This window comes from Podarcis filfolensis (genome assembly GCF_964270895.1).
Source record: "Podarcis filfolensis genome assembly, chromosome: 3".
NCBI lineage: Eukaryota > Metazoa > Chordata > Lepidosauria > Squamata > Lacertidae > Podarcis > Podarcis filfolensis.
The window spans coordinates 119,224,866-119,244,854 of record NC_139606.1 but is presented as its reverse complement, the minus strand read 5'-3'; the positions used below and the strand labels follow the sequence as shown (position 1 = coordinate 119,244,854).

Here is a 19,989-nt window from a genome sequence, read left to right as displayed (position 1 = left end):
TTTTCGGCTGTGGCCCCATCCTAGTGGAACACTCTGTCACAAGAGACTAGGGCCCTGTGGGATCTGACATCTTTCTGCAGAGGCTGCAAGACGGAGCTGTTCTGCCAGGCCTTTGGCCGTGGTCCAGTCTGACTCCCCCAGTATGACTCCCCCTTTCTCCTTATAAGAACTTGCATGAAAATAGCCCCCCAACTTTTCTCACAGGCTCATATAAGATCAGTATAAACAGTTAGGCCTGGTGAGCATTTACGGTCCCCATCCCTAATTTGCGGGTTGCCATCTGATTGCATTTCACTTTGATTCTGATTTGATTTTAGGATGTATTTTAATTGATTGCTTGGTTTTATGGTAATATGTTATATATTTGATGTTAGCCGCTCTGAGCCCGGTTTTGGCTGGGGAGGGCGGGATATAAATAAAAAAAATATATATTATTATTATTATGTTGATGACATTTTACCATTGTACTTTTGAGAGTGTATTAACTTATGGTCTGTGTGTGTAGTTTGGGAGCTGCATGGTCAGGGGGAAACCATGCTGTCCAGGGTTGTCAAGACTGCGGAGAGAATAATTGGGTGTACTCTTCCCACCTTGGATCAAATCTATGCTTCCAGGTGCCATAAGAAAGCTGCAGAGATAGCGCAGGATAGTGCGCACCCCGGAAATGATCTCTTTCAGCTTCTGCCTTCTGGAAGACGGTACAGGGTTATAAAGACTAGGACCAGCCGCCTGAGAAACAGTTTCTATCCAAATGCGATTTTGGTTTTAAACGCAGTGTAAGGTAGTCTCTGTGGCAGTATATTGTATTTAAAAATGGGGTATCAGAGTTTTTAGGGGGCTAACCAGGCTGGGATAGCTGGCATAGCAGGCTTTTTTGTTTCTGAATTTTTTTCAATTTCGTTGTTCTGTATGGGACAATGACAATAAAGATTATTGTATCGTATCGTATTATTATTATGTCCTTCATCCTGTCCTCACGGGGGCCAAACAGATTCTCCAAAGGTAAACCCACAAGCAGGATTCAAGCAGAAGAGCTGTTTGTCCTCTTGTGGTTCCCAGCAACTGGGATTCAGAAGCACAGCTGCCTCCAACCGTGGAGCCAGAACATAGTCATTGTGGCTAGTAACCATCAATAGCCGGCCCCCCTCCATGGCTTTGTCTAATCCTCTTTCAAAGCTATATAGGTTGGTGAGCATCCCTGCCTCCTGTGGCAGTGAGTTCCACAGTCCAACTGTGCACCGCATGAAGAAGTCGGACATCCAGCTTCGTTGCATGCCCACAAGTCTTAGTGATATGAGGAGAGGGACAAACGCTCCACCTAAATCTCATCCAAAATGGGTTTGTTTTTTTTTGAGACATGTACTCTGCACCACCAGCAAAAGCGAAGGCATAATTGGCACGTGTCGATCCATTAGTTCTTCAGAGGACAGAGCGTGGCCGCGAAGGAGCCTGGATAATGAAGTAACTGGGAGCAGGAGCCCGTGCTGGGGCGACGTTGGCCTTCTTAAATTAGGTGGATCTGCTGCTAATTTGCCGCGTTTAACTGCATTAAATTCATTAGCATGGACCATTGCACCGACGTGCACTGATGTTTTGCTTTCTTTCCCGAACATAACTTTTTAAGATGGAGCCAGTGTATACAGCTGCTCAGTGATGAGAGAGAGAAATGGCTTCACAATCGGCAAAGTGAGAGCAATTCTGGACTCAGGGCTCCGGGCACCAGCCAGCTGTTGCTCTTCCGCAAAGCTTAGGGCCGGATCGGGCGATGCCTTCATTGCTTACGACATGCACCTTCTGTGAACTGTCCTGGCAATGCCCAAATATACAGATGAATGTCATGCGAGAAATGAGTGATGATGGAGGATGAATCGCAGCAGCTGGCGTGGCTCCTGGGTGCTTTTCATTCAATTCCGTGTCCAGTCAATTCTGTTTCAGTCAATTCTGTGTCCAGGGCGGCTGCCTTCCAGCTCCATCTGGTACGCAGAATTAGACCCTCCCTGACCGCGGACTGTCTCGCCAGAGTGGTGCTTGCTCTAGTTATCTCCCGCTTGGACTACTGCAGTGCGCTCTACTGGGGCTACCTTTGAAGGTGACCCGGAAACTACAACTAATCCAGAATGCGGCAGCTAGACTGGTGACTGGGAGCGGCTGCCGAGACCACATAACACCGGTCTTGAAAGACCTACATTGGCTCCCAGTACGTTTCCAAGCACAATTCAAAGTGTTGGTGCTGACCTTTAAAGCCCTAAACAGCCCTGGTCCAGTATACCTGAAGGAGTCCACCTCCATCGTCCAGCCTGGACACTGAGGTCCAGCTCCGAGGGCCTTCTGGCGGTTCCCTCGCTGCGAGAAGCCAAGTTACAGGGAACCAGGCAGAGGGCCTTCTTGGTAGTGGCGCCCACCCTGTGGAACGCCCTCCCACCAGATGTCAAAGAGAAAAAGAACTACCAGACTTTTAGAAGACATCTGAAGGCAGCCCTGTTTAGGGAAGCTTTTAATGTTTAATAGGTTATTGTATTTTAGTGTTTTGTTGGAAGCCGCCCAGAGTGGCTGGGGAAACCCAGCCAGATGGGTGGGGTATAAATAATAAAATTGTTGTTGTTGTTGTTGTTGTTGTTGTTATTTATAAGAGCCGCAGATCTTGCTGTTCCCCACCCCCCCCACCCCAGTAAAAGCAGGACTGGACTTCTGCCTTCTCAGAGCGCTCAGGGCACCAGGTTGGGCAAGGCTGAGTGAGGGAGCTGAGCAGTAAAGCCTTTGGATCACAACAAAAGCAGCTGATCCACCAGGAGCCTGCAGGCTGCATCTCAAGGTGTGTCTTGGAAGATGGAGAGAGCAAGCTTTAAGCAGTTCCATCTTCTTAATGATGCTGCTAAGTCGAGAATAACCATCACCATCCCGCAAGGGATAATTCCTCAGAATGAAAAAGCTCCATTGCCTCTACCAAACCTGTCCTCCCCCCAACCAATAAATGGAGGCTAGAAATCAGAACATTTCAGCTACTGACACTGGACTTTGGGATTCCGCAAGGCGAGAACCTGGAAGGAAACGTTCCATAATAAGATGCCTTCATGTCACCGAATTTGAGAGCTAGGAGGGTTGTGTTGTACCTCCTGTCACTGCTACTCTGAATTCTCAATCGGTGTGTCTTCAAATACATTTGAGCTTTGTGCAGAATTGCCACAGACTGAAGATTTTGCATTTCGTGACTGTTTGGCCCCATTTTCTATGGTTGCCACGCCTGTCAGCTGAGGATAATGCCTCACGCATCTGTTGGAATGGATGTTATTTCGCAAAGGTTTGTGCCACCATAAATCAGAAAGGTGTTTTCGCTGCATCGGGCTTCTTCTTCAAACTTCCCCCCTCCTTCATCTTCCTTCTCCTTGTTATGTTACCACCTTTCACATGAATTTCAAGGTCATACCCTAAAAACAACTAAAAATAGGTATAACCAGAATTCCCCCCCCCCCAAAAAAAACCCTGAAGATAGATTTAAACAGGGGCAGACTTTGTCCTTTCACATTTAAGCGGCGCTCCTTGCAAGGTGAAAATTTAGCTGCTCTCAACTTCTCGCCTTCTGTTCTGCTCAATTTACTATGTCATCATTGCCCAGGGTGGGGGAACCAGTCGTGCTGCCCTAAATCCACCTCTGGTTTAGAAACAATACAAATAAAAAGGCCCAAAGCCTCAGAGATCTAACTTTCTCTTTTCATCCTGCTGGAAAAGCTTGCCAAACAAAGGCGTCTTCCATTGTTTCTGTTATGTTACTAAGCTTGGATCCTAGAACAATAGGCAAGTAGGATCCTAGAATGCAGCAACTGATTGGCTTGCAGGAAAAGACCAATCAGGCTCCAGGAGGAAGTTGATCAGCCTATTAGGCTGGTAGGATCGTAGAATGCAACAACGGATTGGCCTGCAGGAAAAGACCAATCAGACCACAGGTATGAAATTCACGGCATGTAATGCCTTAAGAGAGAATATTATGAAAATGATTTATAGGTGGTACATGACCCCGGTCAAGCTTGCGAAAATTTATCATTTGCCTGATAATAAATGTTGGAAATGTAAAGAAAATGAAGGCACATTCTTTCACCTTTGGTGGACGTGCCCACGAATTAAGGCTTTCTGGGAGACGATATATAATGAACTGAAAAAGGTATTTAAATATACCTTCTTGAAGAAACCAGAGGCCTTTCTTCTGGGCATAGTTGACCAATCGGTGTTAAAGAAGGATAGAACTTTCTTTATGTATGCCACAACAGCAGCAAGAATACTTATTGCAAAATATTGGAAGACACAAGATCTACCCACTTTGGAAGAATGGCAGATGAAGGTGATGGACTATATGGAATTGGAGGAAATGACCGGCAGGATCCGAGATCAGGGGGAAGAGTCAGTGGAAGAAGATTGGAAGAAATTTAAAGATTATTTACAGAGATATTGTAAAATTAATGAACTTTAGAATAATGTTGGATTAAAATTAAGAGGTTTCTATCTGCAATGGGTTAAAAGAATATGAAAAAATGGGTTTATAAAAGTAAAATTTCAAGATCACAATAATTTAAGAATAAAGATTTGTGTAGAATAAAGAGGGAAACAAATTGCTGAGCTAATAAATTGAACTGGAATACAAAAAAGAGAGGTATGAGGAGGTCCAAGAAACAAGTAAATGAAAAATAATGTGATGGAAAGACTTTTTTTTCCTGTTTGTTTCTAATTTTTGTAATGTAAAAATCTTAATAAAAATCATAAAAAAAGGAAAAGACCAATCAGGCTCCAGGAGGGAAGCAGAATCAGCCAATCAGACGGGACTCATTGTGTAAATAGTGTACAGTGGTACCTCTGGTTGTGAACGGGATCCATTCCGGAGGCCTGCTCACAACATGAAAGGAGTGCAACCCGCAGTGGCGCGTCTGTGCACATGCGGGTTGTGATTCGCCGCTTCTGCACATGCGCGTGACATCGTTTTGCGCTTCTGCATATGCGTGAGAGGCAAAACCCGGAAAGTAACCCTTTCCGGTACTTCCGGGTCGCCGCGGGACGTAACCTGAAAGAACGTAACATGAAGCAAAAGTAACATGAAGTATGACTGTATATAAAATCCTGAGGTTTGGGGGGCAATTCAGTCACTGTTTTACAAGCTGCAGTGTTGTTGTTGTCTAGTCGTTTAGTCATGTCCGCCTCTTCGTGACCCCCTGGAGCAGAGCACGCCAGGCACTCCTGTCTTCCACTGCCTCCCACAGTTTGGTCAGACACAGTTGGTCTCTTCGGGAACACTGTCCCACCATCTCGTCCTCTGTTGTCCCCTTCTCCTTGTGCCCTCCATCTTTCCCAACATCAGGGTCTTTTCTAGCGAGTCTTCTCTTCTCATGAGGTGGCCAAAGTCTTGGAGCCTCAGCTTCAGGATCTGTCCTTCCAGTGAGCACTCAGGGCTGATTTCCTTCAGAATGGAGAGGTTTGATCTTCTTGCAGTCCATGGGACTCTCAAGAGTCTCCTCCAGCACCAGAATTCAAAAGCATCAATTCTTCGGCGATCAGCCTTCTTTATGGACCAGCTCTCACTTCCATACATCACTACAGGGAAAACCAGAGCTTTAACTATATGGACCTTTGTTGGCAAGGTGATGTCTCTGCTTTTTAGGATGCTGTCTAGGTTTGTCATTGCTTTTCTCCCAAGAAGCAGGCATATTTTAATTTCATGGCTGCTGTCACCATCTGCAGTGATCATGGAGCCCAAGAAAGTAAAATCTCTCACTGCCTCCATTTCTTCCCCTTCTATTTGCCAGGAGGTGATGGGACCAGTGGCCATGATCTTCATTTTTTTGATGTTGAGCTTCAGACCATATTTTGCGCTCTCCTCTTTCACCCTCATTAAAAGGTTCTTCAACAAGATGCAATAAAGAGCATGAAATCACTACAGGACTCTGAGTATATTTAAGTTTCCAAAAACTGCACCAAGTGGGGCACCTCGCGTATTTTTGTATGGATGCTGTTCTGCAGAACGGGGTCAGACAGACTGAAAGCCCCCAATGTGGCCATTACACTGGGAACCATTTTCTCTCGAGGTGCTGCAAGTTTTTCACCCGGGACTGAGTTTTTCAACACACCTGACTTTCCCTAGGGATGCTCCCTTATGCTGAGTCAGATCTTTGGTTCATCTAGGTCAGGCATGGCCAAACTCGGCCCTCCAGATGTTTTGGGACTACAACTCCCATCATCCCTAGCTAACAGGACCAGCGGTCAGGGATGATGGGAATTGTAGTCCCAAAACATCTGGAGGGAAGCAGATGCTGTTCTGTTGAACAACATGCCTGGACAGGAAACCTGAGCAGTGCTTTCCTCCATTCGGCTTCCAGCCCATCCACTCTCGTCTTATTTTCCCTCTGCCAGGTCCTGGACAACCTAGACAGCCACCTGAAGAAATCTGAGTATTTTCGTTTCCTTTGGTTCCCTCACACTGAGAACGTGAGCGTCATCTACCAAGACCACACCAACAAGGTAAGTTTATGCTCGGGTGGCCAGTGGAATAGCCGTAAAGTCTTTTTTTTTTTTTGGAGGGTAGAAGGAATTGGAAGAAGGGATTGTGATTCCACAATGCTCTATCAGATGTCAAGGAGATAAAGGACTACACAACTTTTAGAAGACATCTGAAGGCAGCCCTGTATCTGGAAGTTGTTTTTTTTAATGTTTGACATTTCATTATGCACTATATTCTGCTGGAAGCTGCCCAGAGTGGCTGGGGTATTATAATAATAATAATAATAATAATAATAATAATAATAATAATGGCATAAACTGAGCAACCTCCAGCCCACAGGCCAAAATTGCCTCACCAGGCCTCTCCATTATTTAAAATAATATTTTTTATTAATTTTCCATCTCATAATATTTAAATACATCTTTGTTATTCACATTTATTTTCACTCATATGAGCTGATCGGTTTCCCTCCCTCCCGCCTCATGGTTTCCGTAATTCAATTCCATATCATAGCATTTTTACCTCTCCCAATTTACAATTATTTCATTCCCATTTTCATAATTTTTTAAATAAATTTAAAAAGGTATTGATCGTTGACATTGCAAGTCTGTTTAAATCAATCCTGTTAGTGTTGTTTTCAGTTTTCCTTCAAATATTATACAAATTTACTCCAATCTTTTTGGAAAGCTTGATCACGCTGGTTTCGGATTTTCCTGGTCAGCTTCAGCAGTTCTGCATATTCCATCATCTTCGTCTGCCACTCTTCTTAATGTTTGGAATTTCTGCTGCTTCCATTTTGGGGCTAAAAGAATCCTTGCTGCCATTGTTGCATACATAAACAATTTTTTATCTTTTTTTGAATTTCTTCACCTACTATACCCAATAAAAATGCTTCTGGTTTTTTGAACATATTGTACATTTTCTTCAACTCATTATATATCATTTCCCAGTAAGCTTTTACTTTACTGCAAGTCCACCACGAGTGATAGAATTTCCCCTTCTTCCAGGCCTCTCCATTTGGCCTGCAAGGCTGTTTTGCCCAGACTATGCCCATCTGCCCTGCACCTTACATTATATTTCACGCCAGGTGTTTGGTGGGCAGAGAAGTGGCTGCTTTCTCTTCAGAAATCAGGGTCGAAACATGCACATCCGTCTAACATTTGTTAAAAAACCTGAAGCATTTTTGTTAGGGATTGTAGGGAAAGACCTGCCAAAAAAGCTGAAAAACATCTTCATGTATGCGACAACGTCTGCGAGAGTCCTAATAGCACAAGGATGGAAGACTGAAGAAATTCCAACTAAAGAATCATGGCAAGAAAAACTGATGGACTATGCAGAACTGGCAAAACTGACACATAAATTACGGGACAAGGATAACTGTGACTTTAAAGATGAATGGGAAGCTTTTACAAAGTATTTGAAGAGGCAACAAAGTGAATTGGACTCCTTGGCAGGTTTTGAATAAACAAAGGAGGAAAAGGGGGGATTAAGGATGAATATGTTTTTGGATAATATGTTTTGTTTAAATAAAAATTATTTAAAAAAGAAACATGCACAGCCATCCATCAGGCGACGTGTAGGAGTTGAACCCTGCTCCGTGAGTGTCTTCCTGCCGACCCTGAGACACAGCTTTAACAGCTGGACGGGATGGTATCAGGTGATCAACAGGTGGATAGGACCACCCACCTGTCAATCCGCTGATGTCATAGTGATGCCAGGTGACAGACGGGTCGTTGGTCCAAGGGATGGAGGGATGTAAATATCTACCCCCCAACCCCCAGGGCTTAGGGGGTCTTCCTGAAGCTGCCTGACAGTGGTGGGTGATTGCCCCCACACTCTCCCACATGAATACACACAAGCACAGTATCCTGCACAGCTGATCCATGCAGATCATCCCTGCTCATCAAAGGATCGATCTGATGACCAGAGAAGGGAAGATTTTGTTCCTCATCAGGACCCTGGGCTGATCAGAGAGCAGTTTTAAGCTCTCCACCTTGCCCTCTGTGGGAATGTTCAGGGTGGCAGGAGAGGATATATTGTTTATTAATATCCTTCCTAACTTGCGCTAGCAAGTTCCTTTCCTTAGCAGAGTTTACATTCCCCGCTTTTTATATGCACAGCAGATAGCTGGTTGCAGGCTCGTGTGAGCCTCTCAACTATTACAGTGGTACCTCAGGTTACGTACTTAATTTGTTCCGGAGGTCCGTACTTAACCTGAAACTGTTCTTAACCTGAAGCACCACTTTAGGTAATGGGGCCTCCTGCCGCTGCGGTGCCACCGGAGCACGATTTCTATTCTCATCCTGAAGCAAAGTTCTTAACCCGAGATAATATTTCTGCGTTGGCAGAGTTTGTAACCTGAAGTGTATGTAACCCGAGGTACCACTCTGTACAATTCAGTCTGTCTCAGATTGAATTGTATGTTCCTGGTAAGTTCCCTTGAATCCCTCTTTAAAAATAAAAATGCCACAATCTTATTCAAAGTCAATAAAAGGAGTTTACTCACATCAGTTCACAGTTGGATTCCGGAAGGCAGACTTAGTTAAAAATATGTACATGTGGATCTACCCCATATGGGGGAATAATCCCAGTGCTGCTGCTAGCTGAGAGCTAGCAGAGCAGTCCTAGATAAAAGGTGGTCCAATGAAGAAGGGAGTCAAAAAGAGGGAAGGGTGCTGTGCGACTCGTCCTTTTGTTACCTGGACAGGTAAGGTCACGCCCACCTTCTATCACAGGCAACAGGAAGGATGCTCCAGCCCAGGAGGAACAGGAAGTTTCGACTGACTGGACCAAACATTCCCTCGCATGTCTTCTCTAGCATTACAAGGAATGTTGTACTTGACTGCCTCTCATGGATCACACCCCACCCCCTCCCCATTGCTAGGTCTGTGTTGTGTGTGTGTGTTTCACCGTCGCCACCCAAATCGGTGGAGTCTCAGGGCAGGAGGTGATGTAAACTTATGTGGCTGGGGGCTGATCTGGGCCAAGGTTTTGAAGGCCACATCTTCCCTGCTGGGCAATGTCTGTAGCTTGTCTCTTTCCCGTCTTGCATGTCTTTGCAGCCTCCCGCTTCCTCTGCCAGCTGGTTTTGGGACTACGTGATCGGATACTACCTGCTGGAGTTCCTCCTTTGGGTCAGGTGAGATTCAGCGTGCGTTGGCAAGGCATTCGTGTGGGAAGGACCACAGATTTCAAAGAAGCTGCTTGGTGGGAGGTTGAAGGCCAAAGGCTGGCAAATGAAGCTTGCTGACTTACAAGCACACCCTACGTTCAGAATCTCATCTTTGGCCTGAAACTCTGTCTGGTCCTTCCATTATTCCAGAGCAAGTTGGGGGTGGGGGGCGATGTGTGCAGTTGTTCTGCCATCTTGTGGGCAGCAGCTGAAAGGACACTCTCTCTGGCGTTGGTTTGGCAGAGAAAGCCACAAATCCAGGAGTCATTGACCCCAGTGGCCTTATAACCGTTGGCTGGTGGTGGTTTCTGCAAGATGCACCCACAGATTGGCTTAGTAGGAAGGGGCACCAGGAACCAGCAAGTCAAACGCTTGTGGCGTTTTATTTTATGCAATAAATGTGGGCTGTTTAAACACGGGTGCTTCAAGCACTGTACTGAGGCAAGAAGGAGAAGTGTCATTGTTCTGAAGACTTGATTGAAGACGGGAGGAAGTTCCATAGGTTAACTATGCTAGATGGTCCAAGATTATTGCAGCAGAGTGTGTGTGTGCAAAATCTACTAGATAAGCAATTGAAACATCCTTCTCTGAGCTGCAGCAGCAGCATGGGATTCATTCTGCTGGAGAAGCTGTGTGCGAGCAAAGGCCTTGCTTTAGTATCAACGGCATCCTAGCTGCGCCATCTGTGTCCATGCAGAGAGGCTACTGCTTGTAGCTGATTCACCTCCCTAGTTGCTTAGGAAAAAGCTGCCCTTGGTCTCGTCCTTGCCCGGGGGCTTCTGCAAGGGGAGGTGGGATGCCCTTGAAGCCCCTCCTCATCCTAAAGGGCACTGCTCCCATCAAAGCACATAGTTAAACTATGGAACTCCCTGCCACAGGAGTCAGTGATGGCCACCAACTTAGATGGCTTTAAAAGAGGATAGGACAAATTCGTGGAGGAGGAGAGGGCTATTGGTGGCCACTAGCCATTCTGGCTATGCTATGCCTCCACGGTCAGAGGCAGAAATGCTTTTGAATACCAATTGCTGGAAACTACAGGAGGGGAGAGGGTCCTTGTGCATGAATGCTGTGTTGTAAACAAAAATCTGCCCTTTTTCCCCTAATGGGGTATCCAAGAGCCCATATAGAGTCCTTATGTAGGTTCCCTATTGGTAGGAGAAAATAACAGAGGCCAACCAGAGAATATTGAGAAGCAAAGCAGCTAGTAAGCCTGATCTTTATTGATCTGTTGCAACAGGGTCCTCGCTCACCACACGCAGGAGGGAGGAGGAACCCAGAACCAAGGTGTGCCTGCCCTTATATAGACATTTTAAATTCCCTGCCCTGGAGCTCAAGACCACCCCTCCATACATCATACATACATCACAGAAGGGGTGTAACCTAAGACCACCCCCCAGGTACATCATACCTACATCACAGAAAAGGCGGTCTACAGCAGAAATCTGAGTGCATTATCTCATTTGACAGGTTACCTGTGTAATGGTCACTTGATTGGATTGCCTGGGGAGCCTGGCCAGTCTTTTGTAATGATAAATAGCCTGAGCCAGGTCACAGGCTCACACCCTATTCATATCTTAAATGTGCCCTTAAGACAGGATTTGTGAAGGAAAAGACCATGGGGAAGCTTTTCCATTTTCCTTTGACCTTGCAGAGAAAACATTTGGTCAGTTTGGGAATCAAAAATGGTTTCAGGTCAGTCTTCCTGTGCTGATCTATGTACGTGCTTGGTTGGTACACTTATGAACATTTAACATATATATCTAAGACCTCAAAATTCCTATCACACCTGCTTGTGGGTTTCCCACGAGCATCTGGCTGACTGATGGCCTGATTCAGGAAGCTGATCTTAGTTTCTTATATTCAGGCACAATCCCAGCTACTCTCAAAGGGGGAGAAGGAAGGGTCAGCCCATGTTCCCTGTATCCGAATTCCCGACCTTGGATTTCTGCCCATCTGACTTCCACCTTGTCCTCTCCTCCTCCTCCTCTTCCTCCATCAGCACATTCCTGCCCTGCCTGGTTCCCTGGATCAACCGCTTCTTCTTCTGGCTCCTCTTCACCGGCAAAGTGGAGAACGTCAACTTGAGCTACAAGATATTCAACTACGAGTGCCGCTTCAAGCAGCATGTGCAGGATTGGGCCATCCCCATGTAAGCTGATTTGACCCCTTCCAACGGAGGGTTGGAAGAATAGGGCTGATTCCAGGATGATCAGGGCTGGGGTGGGTTTCCACATGTGAAATTCAGGTTGTAGTCGTCTCTGCAATTTGAATGATGTTGTGGGTTTGGGGCACCAGTCTGCATGATGCCCTGAGTGTCTTCAAATCCCTGGGGTCCTGTACCCAGGTAGTGCTAGAATCTAAGAAAGGAGCTTGCTGGGCAAGTTTCTTTGTTAGGCAACGACCTTAGCTGGCCACTCAAATATCCTCATCGGCATCCCAAAAGGATGGGCTAGGTTGCTATAACTAAGTGATGGGGCCCTTTTGGATAATGGGGGGGTGGCTTTCCTCCACCCCTCACCTTGCTGCTAGGTAGGAGAATATGAGCCAGAGTTTGGGGGTGTGAGATGAACTGGAAGCTGGAAACACAGAGACTTGCTTGCTTAATGTTGGAGTCATAGCTGTGTCCAATGGAGAAGCAAGATCTGTTGGGGTGTCAATGCTGTGAGCCCCTCCATCTTTGGCTCAGGTGAGTAAAGGTAAAGGGACCCCTGACCATTAGGTCCAGTCATCGCCGACTCTGGGGTTGCGGCGCTCATCTTGCTTTATTGGCCGAGGGAGCCGGCGTACAGCTTCCGGGTCATGTGGCCAGCATGACTAAGCCGCTTCTGGCAAACCAGAGCAGCGCACGGAAACGCCGTTTACCTTCCCGCCGGAGCGGTACCTATTTATCTATTTGCACTTTGACATGCTTTTGAACTGCTAGGTGGGCAGGAGCAGGGACCAAGCAATGGGATCTTACCCCGTCGCGGGGATTCGAACCGCCGACCTTCTAATCGGCAAGTCCTAGGCTCTGTGGTTTAACCCACAGCACCACCCGTGTCCCTATGTATGGGTAGATAAAACCAAATATCCTAAAGACACCACAGTCTGTGCTGACCAAGGAAACAGAAGCTGGGTAAGCGCCAGGAACCCCTGGAGTCTCTCACCACTTGGAGATCGGGGTTGGCATGCAAGAATATATTTAACTAACTTGGTAGTCAGGGTCTTGCTCTTAATATGTGGCGGCAAGACGGTGAGCAATGCTGGAAGGGGGCTGATCTGGAGCAAGGATAGGGGCTCATCTCTGGTTCTGATAGGAGAACCAAGGCCTGGCTCCTTCAGGACCTTGGAGAGTTCCCAAGGGAAGAAAGTGATGTTCCAAAAAATGATCAAAGCCCATTTGAGTATCTTAAGTCAGGGATGGAGAACCTTCATCCTGGGCGCCACAAATCTCCAGGCCGGCAGTTTACCGCAGTTCTTTGTGAAAGGGAGGGAGGTATTGACCGTTACACCCATTTGAGTGTAATCCCTTTGCACAAGATCTGAACGGCGTTGGATCTTTTCGTACAATCTCCCCACAGTGAGAAAACGAAGGAGGCTCTCCTGGAGCTGAAGGGGGTTCTGGAAAGCAACCCCAAAGTGGTGGCCCACTACCCAGTGGAAGTGCGCTTCACTCGGGGAGACGACATCTTGCTGAGCCCCTGCTTCAGGAGGGACAGTTGCTACATGAACATCATCATGTACAGGTAAGAGGAGTTGGGTCCAGGCGGGTCCATTTGGGTTGCCTGATGGGTATTGGAGGATAAGCCTACTGGTGGCCTCTAGCGGTGATGGCTCTGCCTTCACAGTCAGAGGCAATAGCGGTTCTGAATACCAGCAGCAAGAGGAGAGTGGTGTCTTGTGCCCGGTTTCTGCTTGTGGGCACCCCACGGGCATCTGATTGGTGGCTGTGAGGACCAGCTGCTGGACTAGAGGAGCCTAACAGTGGATCAATGAGGCAGAAGCTAAATATTAGTGATCGGGCAGCCGGTGTCCTCAGGCTTAACATCTAAAAGGCACGACCCCAAAAGGAAAAGGGCTTGGCAAGGAGGAGGAAAAACTCTTCCTTGGTTGGCATTCCTGTAAGGGCCAGCTGGAATGGAAGCACTTGGAGATAAACTATGGAACTCCCATCCAGCGCCCATCAGAACTGAAGCTCAGCTATGTTGTTCCACAACAGAGAGTGAGGTTCAGCTTATTTTTTTATCCCGTTCAGGCCCTATGGGAAAGACGTCCCACGCCTTGACTACTGGCTTGCCTACGAGAGCATCATGAAGAAGGTTGGAGGGAGACCTCACTGGGCAAAGGTACGAAGGTGGGGGCAGTGTTCATAGAACTGTAGAGTTGGAAGGGATCCCCAAAGGCCATTCAGTCCAACCTGCTGCAGTGCAGGAATCACAGCTAAAGAATCCCTGGCAGATGGCCATTCGATTTCTGTTTAGAAAGCTCCCAGTAATTTAATAATAATAATAATTTTGTTTTTTTTAAAAATTAAATATTTCTACCCCGCCCATTGGGCTGGGTTTCCCCAGCCACTCTGGGCGGCTTTCAATAGAACATTAAAAACAGAATAAAACATCAAACATTAAAAACTTCCCTAAACAGGGCTGCCTTCAGATGTCTTCTAAAAGTCAGATAGTTTATTTCCTTGACATCTGATAGGAGGGCATTCTACAGGGCAGGCGCCACTACCGAGAAGGCCCTCTGCCTGGTTCCCTGTAACTTCGCTTCTCGCAGGGAGGGAACCGCCAGAAGGCCCTCGGCACTGGACCTGTGTCCAGGCAGAATGATGGGGGTGGAGACGCTCCTTCAGGTATACTGGGCTGAGGCCATTTAGGGCTTTCAAGGTCAGCACCAACACTTTGAATTGTGCTCGGAAACGTACTGGGAGCCAATGCAGATCTCTCAGGACCTGCATGTGGTCTCGGCGGCCGCTCCCAGTCACCAGTCTAGCTGCTGCACTCTGGATTAGTTGTAGTTTCCAGGTCACCTTCAAAGGTAGCCCCACGTAGAGCGCATTGCAGTAATCCAAGAAGTGACGGAGAGTCCACCACCTTCTGAGGGAGTCTGTTCCACCATTGAACAGAAGCTACCATCAGAAAGTTCTTCCTAATGTTTAGCCAGAATCTCCTTTCTTGCATTTTGAATCTATTGCAAGAAAGGAGGTTCTGACTAAATATTAGGAATAAGTCCCGTTAGTGCAGGGATTTCCACCTGCAATGGGGTTTTCTCCCACTCACCCTGAGCACATCCTACACCCTCCCCAAATCTGCTCTGGTGGGTTGGGGGAACCACTTGGACCTGCCCCACTAGTCCTGATCTGGGGAAAAGGAGGGATATGATGATGATAATTACTCCTTGGTGTGTGGAGTGCCTCAGGGTGCGATTCTCTCCCCGATGCTTTTTAACATCTTTATGCGCCCCCTCGCCCAGCTTGTCCGGAGTTTTGGGCTGGGTTGCCATCAGTATGCTGATGACACCCAACTCTATCTGTTGATGGATGGCCATCCTGACTCGGCCCCAGACACACTGATCAGATGCTTGGAAGCTGTGGCTGGATGGTTACGTGGGAGCCGGTTGAAGCTAAATCCTTCAAAGACAGAGGTCCTCTGGCTGGGCCGGGACAATATGGGATTGAGGGGGCAACTCCCATCTCTTGCGGGGGTGCAGTTAGTGCCAGCACCGTCCGTTAAGAGTTTGGGTGTAATCTTCGATACCTCCCTCTCTATGGAGGCGCAGATTACAGCTATAACAAAGGCGGCATTTTTTCATCTCCACCAAGCTAAGCAGTTGGCCCCTTATCTCTCTCGCCCTGACCTAGCCACTGTGATCCATGCGACGGTCACCTCCAGACTGGATTATTGTAACTCGCTCTACGTGGGGCTGCCCTTGAGACTGACCCAGAAACTCCAGCGGGTGCAGAATGCCGCGGCGAGACTCCTTATGGGGTCTTCGCTGCGAGACCACATTCATCCGGTACTATATCAGCTGCACTGGCTCCCGGTGGAGTACAGGATCAGGTTTAAGGTGCTGGTTTTAACCTTTAAAGCCCTATACGGCCTAGGACCCTCATACCTACGGGACCGCCTCTCCTGGTATGCCCCACAAAGAAACCTACGGTCTGCAAATAAAAACATCCTGAAGGTCCCAGGCCTCAGAGAGGTTAGGCTGGCCTCAACTAGAGCCAGGGCCTTCTCGGCTGCGGCTCCAGTCTGGTGGAACGCTCTGTCACAAGAGACTAGGGCCCTGCGGGACCTGACATCTTTCCGCAGGGCCTGCAAGACAGAGTTGTTCCACCAGGCCTTTGGTCAGGGCGCAGCCTGACTCCCTCCTCTGGCAACCTGCACAGAGTTTTGCTTAATGGTTGCCATCAACTTGATTTTAATTAATTTTTATAATGAAATATTTTTAGAATGTTGGTTTATTTGATTGTTGATTATTTGATTGTTGTTAGCCGCCCTGAGCCCGGCTTCGGCTGGGGAGGGCGGGATATAAATAAAATTTATTATTATTATTATTATTATTATTATTATTATTATTACACAGAAGAGTGGGAGCAGGGGAAGATTGTTTGCCTTTTTATTTTTGCAAATTTCTTCAGCGAGGTGTCTTAATTTTGGAATGTGAGGAATTCAAATCAGCTATTTTTGTGCTTGGGCAACATTTAGTTTGGTACATTTACGTTTGATGAAGAAGCACATAAACTGCTTTCAGAACTCCTAAACATTTCAGGAGATGCTAAATAATAACAATATTAATAAACACTACGACTGCAAGTACTTGGCCATCATTTTAAATGATTTCTATGCAATTTCACACACACTTTTACTTACCGAGCAATACTTAATTATATTAATTTAACCAAAATATCCTTTTTATTCCCAAGTCATGTTACAACTTTTTAGCACCCCTCATTTCAGGTAGTTGAAAGTTGCAAAATTCTACACTCCCTAGAGGAGATTGCAGCTGGGGAAGGAATAGTGAAACCTCCTTGTTTGCTGTGGCTACATACACAGACCAAAATTTAAAAAAACTCACCATCCCACAGGAACTAGGCTTTGTAATAAACCTTTGTGGATGTCAATGGGATTCTTTTTTACGCCCCAGTGGTGTATGGGAGGCAGGATAAAAGAGGGGAGGCAGATGGGCAGAGGAGGGAGTTGAGAGCATGGAATAAATACAACCCAGGTGGTTAAGAAAGCCCAACAGAGACTCCCTCTCCTCAGAATATTGCAAAAGAATGATGTCAATCAACATTTGATGATCTCCTTCTACCGGTCCACAATAGAAAGTGTCCTTTCATAACTGCATCACGGTGTGGTACGATGGTTTGACCTCAACTGATAGGAAGTGCCTACAGAAGGTGGTGAATACAGCACAAGATATTATGGGCTGTCCCGTGAATCCACTGGATGAAATACAGTGGTACCTCGGGTTAAGTACTTAATTCGTTCTGGAGGTCCGTTCTTAACCTGAAACTGTTCTTAACCTGAAGCACCACTTTAGGTAATGGGGCCTCCTGCTGCTGCCGCGCCGCCAGAGCACGATTTCTGTTCTCATCCTGAAGCAAAGTTCTTAACCCAAGGTACTATTTCTGGGTTAGCAGAGTCTGAAACCTGAAGCGTCTGTAACCCGAGGTACCGCTGTAGCGGAAGAACGTTGCCTCAGGAGAGTGAGGAAAATTCTCAGGGATGATTCACACCCTGGCCGGCACTTTCTGGATCTCCTGCCCTCGGGCAGAAGATATAGAAGCATGATTAGTCGCACCAACAGGGTAAAGAACAGCTTCTATCCTGGGCTGTTAGGCTGCTGAATGAAAAGATAACAACAGGGCAACTGACTTTCAGGTTTGGAGGGTGTGCGTCAGTAAACGAGGGGAATTAAGAGTAAGAGAGCTGAGTGTGGGGTGCTGTGTAATCTCACTGCATACAAGTTGTACAAGTGACAATAAAGTACCGTATTTTTTGCTCTGTAAGACTCCCTTTTTCCTCCTAAAAAGTAAGGGGAAATGTGTGTGCATCTTATGGAGCGAATGCAGGCTGCACAGCTATCCCAGAAACCAGAACAGCAAGAGGGATTGCTGCTTTCACTGCGCAGTGATCCCTCTTGCTGTTCTGGCTTCTGAGATTCAGAATATTTTTTTTCTCGTTTTCCTCCTCCAAAAACTAGGTGCGTCTTGTGGTCTGGTGCGTCTTATAGAGCAAAAAAACACGGTATTTCAATTTCAATTGGCGTGTCTGTGAAGTGGCTCTGCCCCACCCACTCCTGATATAGGCCCCGCCCACTCTCAATATAGGCCCCGCCCACTCTCAATATAGGCCCCGCCCACCACTAACATGCTGGCCCTGCAAGGTTTCTGGCCGGGGAACATGGCTCTCAGGCTGAAAAGTCTCCACCCACCCGATACAGACCCACATAGAGGGAGGAAGCGCACTTTCGTAAAACTGGTTCTGTGCCCGCAGGCTCACACATGCACTCGGAAGGACTTTGAAAAGATGTACCCTGGCTTCCAGGAGTTCTGCTCCATCCGGGAGAAGCTGGACCCCAGAGGGATGTTCCTGAATGCCTACCTGGAAAAGGTCTTCTACTGAGAGGCGACGTGGAGAAGTTGGCGGCGGCGGAGGAGCCTCTCGTGTGGGCAGTGGTTCAAGTGGGTGGCAGTAGCGCCCTCTTGGGGGTGGTGGGATTATCTGGGGGGGCACTAAGAGGTAAGGGGGCAGAAGGGGGGCACTGGAGGTGACTATCTGGAAAGCTGGCATCGCTGGATCAAGTCCATCCATTTCATTGTATTCATTATTTTCAATTGGATTTTGAATAAATGCACAGCTGTTACTGTTTGGAATTTTATTGCCTTATCATCTTCCTTAGAAGGTCATGCAAACCACTATTCTGAATAATGCTGTCTAGAGGGTAGGGGGCCCTGGGGTCTATGGAACCAAGGGGGCAGTGACCCCAAAAAGTTTGGTTGGTGTCATGATGGGTGGGGGACGCTCCTTCCCCGAGATTCTGGCAGCCAAACGAAGCTACCCAAAAGGCGAATTATTTTCAGGGCTGCTGAATGCATTTAAATGTTTTTTTTGTTTCCCAGATTAGAAGGCTTAATTACACAGCACAGTCCCACACCTGCTCAGAGGCTTTGAGTCATGGTGAATTCAATGGGGCCAACTTCCAGGTAGAGTTAGGACTGTAGCCTAAGAGAGGAAATAAAATCCAAATGTAACAGCAGGGAAATTGATTTATTAGGACCAACTGAAAGGCTGCGAAGAAGTGAGCAAGCCTTTGAGACCTCTCCATCTGGCTATGCAATAAGCTTAAAGGGGGTGGAGAGAAACAGATGTTGCTGAGCGCATATAGAATCATAGAATTTTACGAGTTGGAAGGGACCACCAAAGGTCATCTATTCCAACCCCCTACAATGCAGGAATCACAGCTCAAGGATCCCTGGCTGATGGCCATTCATCCTCTGCTTAAAAACCTCCAAGGAAGGAGAGTCCACCATCTTCTGGGGAGTCTTCTCCACTGCTGAACAGCTCTTATTTTCAGAACAGTATTTCTATTTAGTTGGAATCTCCTTTCTTGAAACTTGAATCCTTCGGATCAGGTCCCACAGCAGCAGAAAACAGGCTGAAGATGTGTGATCCCAGATTGCACCAATGGCAAGAGGACAAAGAAGCAAGGCTGCTTTTTCCCTCGGGAAAGATAAAAGCCAAGGAAGTAAAATATGTGAACGTTTTTTTACAGTGCTAATGGGATTTGTTAATTTTGGATTTCTTTCTCTGTCTCCCCCCCCCCCCCCCCCGGAATGCACCAGCATAGTTACCTGCAAACTTTCCCTAAACGCTCCGTTGAAGGGTGGAGGTGAGGGGTCACCTGAAATGTGTGGTTAAGGTTGGAGACTCCCCCAAGCACACAGAAACTACTACCCTTCTTTTTCTTTTAAGGTGGACCCAGTTTGCTGCCAAACTGATAGGCCTGGGACCATCCATACATCATCACAGTGTACAGGGTTTATAAAGTCTGCTTACAGTCTCAACGTTGATAATAGGGGAAATAAGAAAGGGTGTTTATGGAAAGGAGGGAGAGGGACAAGCCATCACATTTGCTACTTTGGAATAGGCCATTTTGTTTAATCGTGTTCTTACCGTTGATTATGTTGCAGCCACCTACTGGAACGAAATCCTTCCTTTGAGTTCTTTTCCTCTTTATGTAATAACTCAGAGTTGCCAGTAACCATTACGAAAACCGAGTCTGCCTGATGCTGCAATCCTATAAATGCTTACCCCTTGAATTCAGTGGGACTTACTTCTAAGTAGATATGCAC

The 19,989-nt window shown here is 46.8% G+C and overlaps 1 protein-coding gene across 1 annotated transcript in view; it reads left to right on the top strand.

Annotated features, from left to right (window-relative positions):
- The window catches only part of LOC310758621 (L-gulonolactone oxidase), a 47,995-nt gene extending 28,048 nt beyond the window's left edge, over positions 1-19,947 (top strand). The window contains exons 7-12 of the mRNA XM_083605384.1: positions 6,391-6,498; positions 9,541-9,617; positions 11,650-11,799; positions 13,211-13,375; positions 13,885-13,975; positions 18,131-19,947. Of these exons, the coding sequence (XP_083461510.1) occupies positions 6,391-6,498; positions 9,541-9,617; positions 11,650-11,799; positions 13,211-13,375; positions 13,885-13,975; positions 18,131-18,259 (720 nt within the window). The 3' untranslated portion in view covers positions 18,260-19,947. The remainder of the gene's footprint in view (positions 1-6,390; positions 6,499-9,540; positions 9,618-11,649; positions 11,800-13,210; positions 13,376-13,884; positions 13,976-18,130) is intronic.
- The last annotated feature ends 42 nt before the right edge of the window (positions 19,948-19,989 follow it).